This window comes from Canis aureus, chromosome 13 (assembly GCF_053574225.1).
Source record: "Canis aureus isolate CA01 chromosome 13, VMU_Caureus_v.1.0, whole genome shotgun sequence".
Classification (NCBI taxonomy): domain Eukaryota; kingdom Metazoa; phylum Chordata; class Mammalia; order Carnivora; family Canidae; genus Canis; species Canis aureus.
The window spans coordinates 42,679,031-42,692,407 of NC_135623.1; the positions used below are offsets into that span (position 1 = coordinate 42,679,031).

At 35.2% G+C, this 13,377-nt stretch overlaps 1 protein-coding gene across 3 annotated transcripts in view; it reads right to left on the reverse strand.

The window, feature by feature from the left end:
- CDK17 (cyclin dependent kinase 17) overlaps nucleotides 1-13,377 on the reverse strand; it is a 135,063-nt gene that overhangs the window by 64,241 nt on the left and 57,445 nt on the right. For all 3 annotated transcript variants that reach the window (XM_077845899.1, XM_077845897.1, XM_077845898.1), the window contains exon 2: nucleotides 5,266-5,412. In XM_077845899.1, coding sequence (XP_077702025.1) covers nucleotides 5,266-5,383 — 118 coding nt within the window. In that variant the 5' untranslated portion in view covers nucleotides 5,384-5,412. The remainder of the gene's footprint in view (nucleotides 1-5,265; nucleotides 5,413-13,377) is intronic.

Sequence of the window (13,377 nt, forward strand, 5' to 3'; positions counted from 1 at the left end):
TGACAGAGATACAAATGCAAGAAAGAGTCAATCTAAGTTAAAAAATATCCCAGACAGAGGGTAAAGCTACTGCAAGAGTTAACACGTGGCAGGAGTTTGACTTCCTAGGGCAGCAGTCATCAAATTTTAGCAAGTTTCAGTATTAAAATACAAGACTGCCGGGCCCAACCTTCCAGACCTCCTAACTCTCAGTAGGTCTGACATGGAATCTGAAATTTGCATCTCTAACAAATTCTCAGGTGATGCTGAGGTTGCTGGTCCAGGGGTCAAACTCTGAAAACACTGTGTTAAAGGAACACAAAGAAGGCAAGTGTAGCTGTAGTACACATACGTTATTTAGTGAGGTCAGAGAGATAAGCAGGTTTGTAGGTAACCATAAAAGTTTAAATTTTATTCTCAGATTAGAATCAGTTATGGTAGCTTGGAAGCAGGTAGTAATATGATTTCATTCATGTTTTAAAACTACCACTCTGAGGGGTCAGGGATGGTGGGAGATAAGAGGTGGAATAACTATAAAGAGGTAGCATGAGAGGGATGTCTTTGTGGTAATGGAATACCTCCTTATCCTGACTGCAGTCATGGTTATATGAATCTACACATGATACAATGGCACAAAACTATACTCACACTTCCAGTATTAATTTTCCGAGCTTGATAATGGTCTATAGTTAAGGAAGATGTAACCAAAGGAGGGAACTGAGAGAAGAGCACAAGGGACCTCTCAGTACTATGTTTACAACTTCCTTTGAATCTATAATTATTTAAAAATTTTTTAAAAAATTAAACATTACTCTTGTTGCTGCTGGAGAACAGATGAGAGGAAATCAACAGAAGGGAAACAGAAGAGACTACTATAGTATCTTAAACAACAAACAGTGGTGGCCTGGACTGAATGGAGAGGAGGCGGCAAATTTAGGATATATTATAAAGACAGAATCAAAGGCTAGCAGACATGGCTACAAAATTACTTTCATACATATTCTCCAATCCAGCTTTTAGTGAGGACCTATATTAAAAACATCTATCTAAAGAAAAATTTTAAAGCTACAGCAGAGCCTCTGTTAAAAATAAATAATAATACGTAAAAAGGACAAGAGCTGTAACCATGTTATCAAGCATATATGTAACTATCATTAACAGTGAGTTTTTAAAAGTTATTTACATGGTAAATACACAGGAAACTAAAATGATAGAAAGGAGAAGGGGGAAACAGAAATGTGAAAAAGAAAAATCAAGGCTCATTCCTGGTTTTCTAGTTTTAAGAAGTTTAGGTTAAGTGAGGGAAATTGGAAAAGAAGCAGACTTGGGGGGAAGGAAATCAAGAATTATGGTTTGGTAGTATTAAGTTCAACTTCTATTAAATATCTATATGGAGAAGCCAACTAATATTTGGCTGTGAATCCAGAGATCCAGACAAAAATCCTGACTAGAAATACAGATTTAGGAATAGTCAGCATACACATAGTAGCTGAAATCACAGGACTGGATAACATCAGCCCAAGGAGAGTGTACAGAAAAGAGAATAGGGTCCATGAATCATAAAATATTCCAACATCTCAAGAGTACGGCAGCAATTAATTGGAAGTTCAATAAGACAATATGTTGTATTTTAAAAAATGGAAACTTTTAAGACATCATGCTAAGTGAAAGAAGTCAGATACAAAAGGACAAATACTGTATGATTCCACTTATATGAGGTACCTTTAAATTCACAGAAGACAGAAAAGTAGAATAGTTGTTACCCGAGACTGAAGGAAGGGGAGAACAGACAGCTATTATGTAATGAATATAGAGTTTCAGTTTGGAATAGTGAAAAAATTCTGGAGATAGATGGTGATGTGATGGCTGCACAACAACGTGAATGTACCTAATGCCACAAAAACTAAAAACTTCAAAGTAGTTAAAATAGTAAATTATACATTATGTATACTTTACCACAGTATTTTTTTATTTTTTTAAATATTTATCTATTCATGAGAGACGCAGAGAGAGAGAGAGGCAGAGAGACACAGGCAGAGGGAGAAGCAGGCTCCACGCAGGGAGCCCGACGTGGGACTCAATCTGGGGACTCTAGGATCGCGCCCTGGGCTGAAGGCGGCGCTAAACCGCTGAGCCATCCAGGCTGCCCACAGTATTTTTTTTTTTAAAGATCTTATTTATTTATTCATGATAGAGAGAGAGAGAGAGAGAGAGAGAGGCAGAGACACAGGCAGAGGGAGAAGCAGGTTCTCTGTAGCCCAATGTGGGACTCAATTCCAGGACCTCAGGATCACGACCTGAGCCGAAGGCAGATGCTTAACTGCATCTGCATCATGCTTAGCCACCCAGGCGTCCCTACCACAATATTTTTTAAAGTAATGACGATCTGTATGAAAAACAGCAGATCTCTTATTCTACAAAGTAGTTAGTTCAAAGTAAGACTTCCTAATGATTTTTAACATAACATGGCAATCATGTAGCCCAATGTGGGACTCAATTCCAGGACCTCAGGATCACGACCTGAGCCGAAGGCAGATGCTTAACTGCATCTGCATCATGCTTAGCCACCCAGGCGTCCCTACCACAATATTTTTTAAAGTAATGACGATCTGTATGAAAAACAGCAGATCTCTTATTCTACAAAGTAGTTAGTTCAAAGTAAGACTTCCTAATGATTTTTAACATAACATGGCAATCATGATTTCAAGCATCTTATTCATTTGGATTTTCTGATTATGTGAACTATCAGCAGGAACATGCGATTTCTTAGCCCATGCTGTACTCTTCCTTATTCCCTACCCCAATCCTGCTCTTTTAACACTATTAATACCTAATCCTAGTCAGACCCTACATACAGCCATAATCTGTGCTTTTAACCTCATTCTCTCATGGACCCTTGCTATTTGTAAGAGTCAGCACTACCTACAACCTCCTAGTGGCATCCACTCTTGCAAAAAACTTCACTGCTATCATCTACCAGATCATCAGGAGAAAGGAAAAAAACCTGGGTGAATGACAAAGTCTCACAATATCCACCAACTAGGCTTGTTGACTCTAAACAACTTAATAAACTTCCCCATTACACAGACTGAGTAAAGAAAAGGAACTGGAATATCTGGAAAACTAGATCATTTCAATCTTTGCTGTTTTGGGGGGTTTCTTCAGATTCTAAGTAATCATGAGAAGTGGCATTCTGTTAAATTTATTTTATTATACTTCCTAAGAACATAAAGATGCAGTTTTCTTTAAGAATTTTAGTTGTCAAAAAAAGTAACTTTTGTTGTAACTGCATTTGAAAGCCCTCAAATAATATATGTGTAATAAAACATTATTCTTGCTTTTTTCAACTGTGATCTATTTTCTCCCTCATATTTAAATTGTCACCTATTCCATTCATCAAATTCAGTAATTTTAACAAATATTCTCAATAGAGTAATGTTACTTAAACAAGATCCTGAAATATCTTAACTTTTCTGTGATATGTCTAAAAATACAATTAAAAACATTTACTGGGGGTGTCTAGGTGGCCTAGTTGGTTAGTAGGAGTCCAACTCTTGATTTCAGTTCAGGTCATGATCTCAGGATCATAAGATCAAGCCCCACCACAGAACTCTGCACTGGGCTTGGGATTCTCTCTCCCCCTCTCTTTCTCCCTTCAGCCCCCAACCCAGCCCTCTCAAAAACAAACAAACCCCCAAGGTTTAATTAAAAGACCAAGAATTCAAAGAGGGTCTAAGAGAGAATTAAGGATTTTGTTCCTAGTAAGAGGAAAAAAATGACATTATAAAATTATCTTTGAGTTTTGACCCAAATGAAAAATGTGTCCCCCTCCAACATTTAAGTTATATCCAAATTATTATTTTTAAAAAATATTTCTACTGAATTTATCTGTCTCCTCTTCCATATTACAACCAGCCAGATAAACTTGAGTAAATAATGATCCTTCTGAGAAAACAGATAAATTAAAGGTTGAGTAGGATAAATTACTTCCTCAGAGACAAAAACTAGTAAGGGTGTGTTAGTGTATCCCAAATCCTAATCCATGACTTTTAACTAAAATTCAGAGCCCGTTCCATTATACCTTTCCCTCTCTCACAACAAGGACATTTACATTCAGCAAAAGTGGGTAAGGGTATTCATGCTTTCACCTACTGCCACAAATTTCTAACAAAAGAATTTCAGGCACAGGGAAGAAAGGCTTGCCAGAGAAGGCAGTCATTCCTGCAACTCCTTCATGATTATTACTATAATATCCCCAGGGTTACTTCAGTTCTAAAATACGTACCCCTGTTCTATAAATTTCATCAGGATTTTACATTTTAATCTACTCAATTTAATAAGCTCTTTTCATTTTATATCAGCATCTGTGTATTACTTTACATTGTAAAAAAGAACTGTCAAACACATGAAATGTTATATGCCTATCTACTGTTAAGTAGTAGATATTATGGATTATCTCAATATTATGGATAGATTCTACAGTAAATATAAAATAAGGAAAGAGTAAGATTCACTCATGTCATGAACCTTGTCATTTATAGTCCATATGCATATATACTGTCACAAAATTATGAGGAACATCAAACAGGAATTTCACAAACTTACTACACTTTTAAGCTGTGTTAACTTGAATTATCTTAAAAACCATTATTTAACAACTAGGATGATATTATATAAGGTATTCTTATTTAAGAGCCAATTAAAAAAACAGAAAGAGTGAAGTAAGTCAATCGGAGAAGGACAAACATTATATGGTTTCATTCATACGGGGAATATAAAAAATAGTGAAAAGGATTAAAGGGGAAAGGAGAGAAAATGAGTGGGAAATATCAGAGAAGGTGACAGAACATGAGACTCCTAACTCTGGGAAATGAACAAGGGATAATGGAAGGGGAGGTGGTGGGCAAGGGGATGGGGTGACTGGGTGACGGGCACTAAGGGGGCACTTGACAGGATGAACACTGGGTGTTATACTTTATGTTGGCAAATCGAATGCCAATAAAAAAATACACACACACAAAAAAGAAAGATAAACAGGATAGGAAAATCCATAAGGGTTAGAGACTAGGTATAATAACACTCCTGCAGTAAGAATGAAACATTCCAATAAGTAAGCGCAAGCAAAAGTCACGTAGTCTTCTGTTTCCTAAGAACTAGAGAACAAGACAAATAAACAAAAGGAAGCTATTAGGAACTTATCAGAAAATTAAATTCACATTCAATTTATAAAGTAATTAAAACGGAGAAGCATCTCTCCTTCCCTCCCCTCCCCAGCCAAATATTTACCATTATCCTTGCTGCTGTTTTCTTCAATGGTCATTTGTTCCGCCAATTCAGACAATGATTCATCAATAGTCTGGCTTCCTCGAAGAGTGAGGGATAGCCTTCTCTTAAATTTTTTCATCCTATCAACTGAACGTGACTCGAACAATCCTAAAAAAAAAAAAAATTAAAAAATTAAAAAATTAAAAAAAAGAATGAACACGAAATTAAAGCTAAAAAAAATGCCATTTTGAGTTTACTGGGAATCTTCAAAATAGGAATATAAAAAGGAGTTCTCGTGTCCACCAATCACAATACAATATTTCTTCAAGATCCAGACACTTTGATTAATAATGCTATATTTATGCAGTATCATCAGAAGAGCAGGGATTCTACAAAACCAAGTAAAAATGGAGGTCTGAAGCATCACAACTGAATTTAGAAGGATTAGAAATTTTCCTCAAATGTGCTCTTTAAAAACCAATATAGTATTTTGATGCATAGGTCTCATCATTATAAATATTAATCATCACATTGGAAGAAATCAGTGATATCTTATATATAAATGGGGACATAGGACATGTAAAGGGGACTGGAGAGAGAAGAAAGAGTGATGTTTGACACTATTAAACAACTCCAACAGGAATTTTCTGTTTAAAGTTCTTATTTAACCAATATATTACATTTTTTTTCTCCCCTTGGTCAGCTGTTAGGAACCTCTTCCTATTATTCTAACAATGACAAGGTTTTTTTTTTAAAAAGATCATGTATTTATTTATTCATAGAGACAGAGACAGAGAGAGAGAGGCAGAGACACAGGCAGAGGGAGAAGCAGGCTCCATGCAGAGAGCCCGACGTGGGACTTGATCCCGGGTCTCCAGGATCACGCCCTGGGATGCAGGCGGCACTAAACCACTACACCACCGGGGTTGCCCGAATGACAAGTTTTAAAAGGAAGAAATGAAAGCTAAATTCATAATATTAAATGCATACCCTGTACAAATGACTTTCATATTGTTTAATTCATTTAGTCCTCCTACCTCTAGAGTGGACTATCCATAGCAGCTATGCTATTCCATTTTCACAAATAAATTCACAGATTCAAAGAAGTCCCCTGACCAAAGTCAAATGAACAATAAATGATAGAACTGAGATTTAAAACTAGGATCATCTTTCCCACACATTTTAACATCTCTGAAATTAGGATGCAGCTTATCATTAAGGGGATGTCAAAATAAAATTGACAGCCTCTTTTTTCTTAGTGGTACATACAGCAATGGTATGATTCATAGTAGAACCACAAATAAAGTCTAAGTATTTGCTGCCAAAAAGATTTTCTCAATAATCTACTTGTAATTTCTTTTCTAGTTTACTATTTTTTACTTGTGATGAGCAACTTTACCAGATTACCAAACATACTATAACCATTAGCCCAACTAAAAGTAAGAACCTTATAATAATTCCCCTATGCTAAAACACATGTTTTATCATCCAGCTCTGGGTAGCTACTTTGAATCTCTATGTATTTTGCTTATTTTCTCATTTTTAGGTCTATGTAAGTAGTGAGGTATGCTCAACAGGTATCATATGATATTTGTTTGCTCAAGGGCTCAGGGGAGGGTACTGAGCAGAAATTTGTGACAATATTGTATTTTACCAACTACTTTTTACATTATATTTTTTTAAAACCTATAAAAAAATATAAAAACCACGCACATTAAAATAGCAAAAGTTGTAACTGCACTCTAATAAGGACACTTTTTATCCTTAAGCTTTAAAACAGCTGATATTTTTTTGGTGAGATACTGAAAAACCCCTGTTCCTCAGTTTAGTTTGGTCGGGACACCAACAGGACAAATCCATAGTACTGAGTATTTTCTTTTTTTTTTTTTTTTTTTAAATTTTTATTTATTTATGATAGTCACAGAGAGAGAGAGAGAGAGGCAGAGACACAGGCAGAGGGAGAAGCAGGCTCCATGCACCGGGAGCCCAACATGGGATTCGATCCCGGGTCTCCAGGATCGCGCCCTGGGCCAAAGGCAGGCGCCAAACCGCGGCGCCACCCAGGGATCCCGTACTGAGTATTTTCTACTGAGTTATCTTCCTGTTGACTAATCCTCTTTTCAGCTGTGTCCAATCAACAGTTAAAATCATCTACACTTACTATATTTTTCAGTTCTCAAATTTCCATATGATTCTTTCCTATTGATTCCAGTTCTCTAGGGGAATTCTCCACCTTGTCATCTATTTTCATGAATAGATTAAAGTATTTTAAAGCTCTTGTCTGTAATCCAGTCTGCATAACTTATTTCATTGCTGACTTATCTCTGTTGGTCCTGTGTATACCTAGTAATTTTTAATTGAATATTATTAATTGTATGTGATGATTGCACGAAAATATGAAAAAATTAGAGGAAAAAAGATTATGTTACCTTCTTCCAGAGATGATTTAATTTTTTTCTAACAAGCAGAGTAGGAGCAGATCACTTCAACCCAATCAAGAACTGAGCTGAATGAGACTGGATTTCAAACATTGTAAAGACTGGCCTACCTCTGATTTGTTACCACTCTTATGGTATGCCACCCTTCAAAGGATTCCAAATGCAAACAAACCTAAGGCTAGAACAACCAACAAAAACTATTAAAAGCTCCACTTAGCTTCCTCAGTTGCTTTTTGCTCATCTCTTCTACAATGTTCAGCTTTCATCATCCTTTCCAAAATAACTTAAGAGCTAGAAAATGCCTTAAGAAGGAAACCAGCATAGAATATGTCTATCTCCCCTCTCTCCTGAATCTTGCCTCAAGGCGTGACTAACTTCAAAGCTCTACCATGCCTTCAAATTCATTTTTCCCCCCATATCAAACAGTTCTCTGTAGAATATTCAGTATAATACAAGTTGCTCTATCATACATAGAAGTGGAGATTTAGGATTAAAAGAGGTAGTGTATATGTGACAGCACCAAACTGTTTTGCTTACTACAGCTTTGTGGTAGATCTTTAAATCTGGCATTGTGACACCTCCATCTTTGTCCTTCTTTCTCAAAACAGCTTTCACTGTTCAAGGTCTTTTGTGGTTCCAAGCAAATTTTAGAATTATTTGTTCTAATTCTGTAAAAAATGTTGTAGGTATTTAGATAGGGATTGCAATGAAACTGTAGACTGCTCTGGGTAGTATAGGCATTTTAACAATAGTAATTCTTCTAATCCATGAGCATGGAATATCTTTCCATTTGTTTGTGTTGGTCTTCAATGTCTTTCATCGATGTTTTATAGTTTTCAGAGCACATGTTTTTCACTTCCTTGGTTAAGTTTAACCCTAGGCATTTTATTCTTTTTGGTGTATAGCATATTACTCACAATAGTCAAGAATGGAAGCAGCCTAAGTGTCCATCAATAGATGAATGGATAAAGAGGATGTGGTATGGAATATTACATAGCCACAAAAAAGGATGTGATCTTTCCATTGCAACAACAATGGATAGATTTAGAGGGTATTATGCTCAGTGAAATAAGTCAGAAAAAGGCAATACAGTTTAACTTCACTTATATATGGGATCTAAAAAACAAACAAATGAATAAAACAAAAAGTAGAATCAGACCTACAAATACAGAGAACTGAGGGTTACCAAAGGGAATGGGGTGGCAGGGAGATATGTGCAAAACAGATGAAGGAAAGTAGAAGATACAGGTTTCCAGTCATGGAATGAATGAGTCATAGGAATAAAAGACACAGCATAGGAAATATAGTCAAGGGTCTTGTATTGAGGTCGTATGGTGACAGATTGTAGCTACACTTGTGGTGAGCATAACACATCATATAGAAATGTTGAATCACTATGTTGTATACATGAAACTAATATAACACTGTATGTCAACTATACTCCAATTAAATATTTAAGAAAAAAAAATAGGTAATATATGTATTTCACCAAGCAAGGTGAATTTATAGGAGGCAGTCAGTAAAATATAAAAGTTGATTCCAACTAAAAACCTGTTACTACAGGGCTGTTCTACATGCTAGATTCTTTACTTCTCAGTCAGCCTTTATAAAGTTCTACCTTGTCAGTAATCCATACCGTTTGTTTAAAACATATTGGATATTTAAGGTAAATTGAGCTATGGCCAATCTCATCTACCCTTCTGTCACTGTAAGAATTTATACTAGAGATACTCTGCTATAGGGATCCAAATCACCCTGTGCGGTAAGGTAACTCTATAAGCTGGCGGGGGTGGGTTGCAGCTCAAACTCTGCACATTCCAAAGAAAAGACTTAACTGTGGTAGACTACTGGGAAATAATTTCTAAGCCCTTGGAATATCTTGCCTGGTAAATCTGTTTGCCTAAGATCTTGGGCCACACCAGGTAATTTATATTAGCAATGTAAATTATGGTAAATGTCTGTTTTTGTATGCCTGGGGTTTAAACCACACTATCAGTTGGACCTCAGAGGAGAGGAGAGATAAGTGAAGCTGGTGGAGACAGAGTAGCTAAGATATTTGTATGGGTACTTCTGTGCCTATGTAACTGATCCCCAGTGAAAATACTGGACATCAAGACTCAAGTAAGCTTCCCTGGTTGACAACACTGCACATGTCATACAAGGTGGCTGGAAGAAGGAAGCACTGTCCATGCAACTCCAGTAGGAGAGGTTAACTAAAAACCTGCACCTGGTTTCTCTCGGACTCTATCCTACACACACTTCTCCCTTAGCTGATTTTAATCTGTATCTTTTCACTGTAATAAATCATAACCATAAGCTTTTCCTATGCTTTTCTCTGACTTCTGTTTCCTTCTAGCAAATCATCAAGCCTGAGGATGGTCTTAGGGAACCCCCAACACACACACCTTCAAAAAATCTGCATGCCCAAGCAAAACAAAAACTCTTTAGAGCTGGTAGCTCACAACTGCCAAGTTTCAAACTCCAATATTTTCAAACATAGCGGCATCATCCCAATGTCTATCGAACTATATAGACATCACCACTTTCTAATCTTGCACATATCATGTTTGAAAGTTTGCTGCTTGTTGTGTCAGATGACAAATAAGGATCAAACAACAAACTACAACAGAAATGTTATTATAGAATTAATTCACATAAAATAGTAACATCCCATTCTGACCACTTAAGAAGTGGTCAGTTCAAACTGCCTTATACTGTAAATGTAAAATACAAACTATTTTAAAATAGTATTTTAAAAGGACATAAAAATAGCTCATTAATTGTTGTATAGATAACATTTAAAAATTCCAGATATATTTGGTTATATAAAATGTATTATTAAAATTAACTCTACTTTTTAAAATATACTTTTAAATTAAGTACGGGGTTCACATATTTCTATTGGACAATGCTGGTATAGAGCATCTAACTGATCTTGGTAGTTTTAAGTGAGTACAATTTAAAAAAAGGAATCACAAAAGCCTTAACCTTTTCTTGATAAAATGTATTTGAACAATATATCAAGAGACATTCTATGTTTTATAACTCAGAATAGTATGCACTGCATTTATTTTCTATCAAGGTAATTCCAGTCTAAAAAAAAACCTTTGGTATTTTCTATTTTATCAGCAATAAGAAAGCCATTTCCAGTACATACTAGCAAGAGAAAAAAAAAAAAAAAAACACTTCATTTTATAAGCTAAATCTTACCACAAAATTTTCAAAAACCACATCTTCAAATGAAGACCCTTCTTTTTATCTGTCATGGCATAACTGTAACCTTTTAATTAAGTCAAAATGCTAAACACAGAAGTTAAAGAATTCTATGGTCACAGTCTAAATCAGTATTAAAGAAAAAAGACTCCCAAATTAAATAGATCCCTTGATATTTCTAATCACCTTTAAGTAGAATTACATGTCAACATTTTCCCCTCTTTAGGTAAGGACAAAAACACATAAAATGGTATAATAAAAACACCTTTTAAGAAATAAAGATTATTTACATTAGCTTTAAAATTGATTAATCTCTACTGTAGTATAATAAAGCAGTGCTGATTTCCTAAAATCAAAACCCTCAAGAGTTTTTCTAAAATATTGTACCCAGTTTAGTAAAAACTTTTATGTGGAGTTGTTGGGATCTTTACACTATCATTTTCAGGAATATTAAAATAGGTAACAATGTGACTTATGGTAAACACCTAAATTTTTAGTTTAATGTTTAATTCATGCCATTGAAAAACTTATTTTCACCTAAATGTACTGTAATTTAAAATAAACCCTAAACAAAAACTCCACAATTGTTTTAATATTTTAAAGATTTACCTATACAGTAAACCATTATAAATGCTCAAATTTTCAGCATGTTAATATTCAAAGGACTCTTTCCTGACTCTGACTCTATTTCTTTATTCTTAGTTTTTTTTCTCACTGCATGTTATCATGTATACCCATGTACACACGTACATATACACACATATATATCCCCATTCAAATATGTACATATGTATGTGTGTATAAATTGAAATGTTTATGCTTTTGTAGCTCTTGAAAATATCTCTAGCTTTTTATCATAGCTAGAGCAAGGTAAAAAGGCAATAAATGATACTCAGAACGACAGTATGTTTCCAACTACAAGTACTTAAAAGAAACCAGAATTGTGTTATCCTACTTTATCACCTGGGGCTAAACTTGATCTGGGACTGACTTGTTAAATTAAGAAAATTTTTTCTTTTTTTTTTTTTTTTTTTGAAATGAAACCATTCTGTTTATTTACAGAATACAGAAAATCATTCTGGAATGCTAACTCAGTTTCGTCCTAAGAATGGGAAACACACATACACACACGCAACCTTTTTAAGAAAACTGTTAACATTCCCAAAATAGATCTTCTACTATCGTGTTAACCTGCAAAAATGGTGACATATTGTGGTCCTTTTGGCACTTGTGGTAAGAAATTCTTTGGATGCAAATTTACCTTATAATTCAAAGTTCTCTAATGTTAAAGGATTTATTAGAGTGGCAATTGTCTGCTTATGCCTTTGAGATAGTCTCAAAACAATCTGTTAACATTGCAGAAAAAGTTGAGGAAAAAACTGAAGATTGTTTTTAAATATCTAAATGACTTTTCTTTAGGTAAAAAAAGCAAAAATTTACATGTAGAACAATTTGAGCATTTTAAAGCTTGGATTAAAATCCAATCTTAAAAAGGCAGACAAAAGTTCTAAAATATGAAGTAAAGTAATAGGACTTCACAATAGAAGACAATTTCATTTATTTCTTTATAACATTTTCTGTAGTGACCATGGCTTTAAATCTGTTATAAATGAGGTAAACCCACTAAGTGGTTTGCAAGCAAATTTTCTATTATTTTCCCCTCAATAATTAAATCATAATAAACATCTAATGCTTTCTATGATACGTAAGCTAACCACTTAATGAGGAATAAACTAACATTTAAAAATTAAGTTTTTTCACCAAAGACACAAATTTCTTATTTACATAAAACACAAAGTTACTATACAAAACCATTGAGAGAGCACTGAAATAAAAGTCCAATCATGCTTACAGGAATTTTCTTTCCCAAAACACTTAAATATCTTAATCCTTTAAGGATTAAAATCTGAACACACAATCCATAAAAAAGAAACCTACCAAGGATTTTCCTCCATTCATAAGCACCACATCCGAAAGCCCATGTAAGACTACTGTGACATTGGAGATGAAAAAATGTCATAGTAGGAAGCTGTTAAGGTTGGTCCCTCCACCCAAAACAACCAGTAAACTGGAAAAAACAACCAGAATCAACTACTTCAGAACCATGGAACCTGACTAGATACTTAAAACAACCATGAGTGTTTGCTAAAAGGGAGAGGCTGCTAGGAGAACCACATGTGCAAACCAGTTAACACTGCCCATTCCTCAGCTCTGTCATACATTCCTAGGGCAGCTGGTTGGTGCCAAGGCAGGCAATGGGGAACCCTGACATTAAAAAATTGGGGGCTGCACATTTTGCTCAGTCTGGCAGATCAGAAACTGGGATAATGCAGACACCTGCCTTCCTTTTTTTTTTTTTTTTTTTAAAGATTATATTTATTTATTCATGAGAGGCACAGAGAGAGAGAAGGGCAGAGACAGAGGCAGAGGGAGAAGCAGGCTCCAGGCAGGGAGCCCAATGCCGGACTTGATACCACGCCCT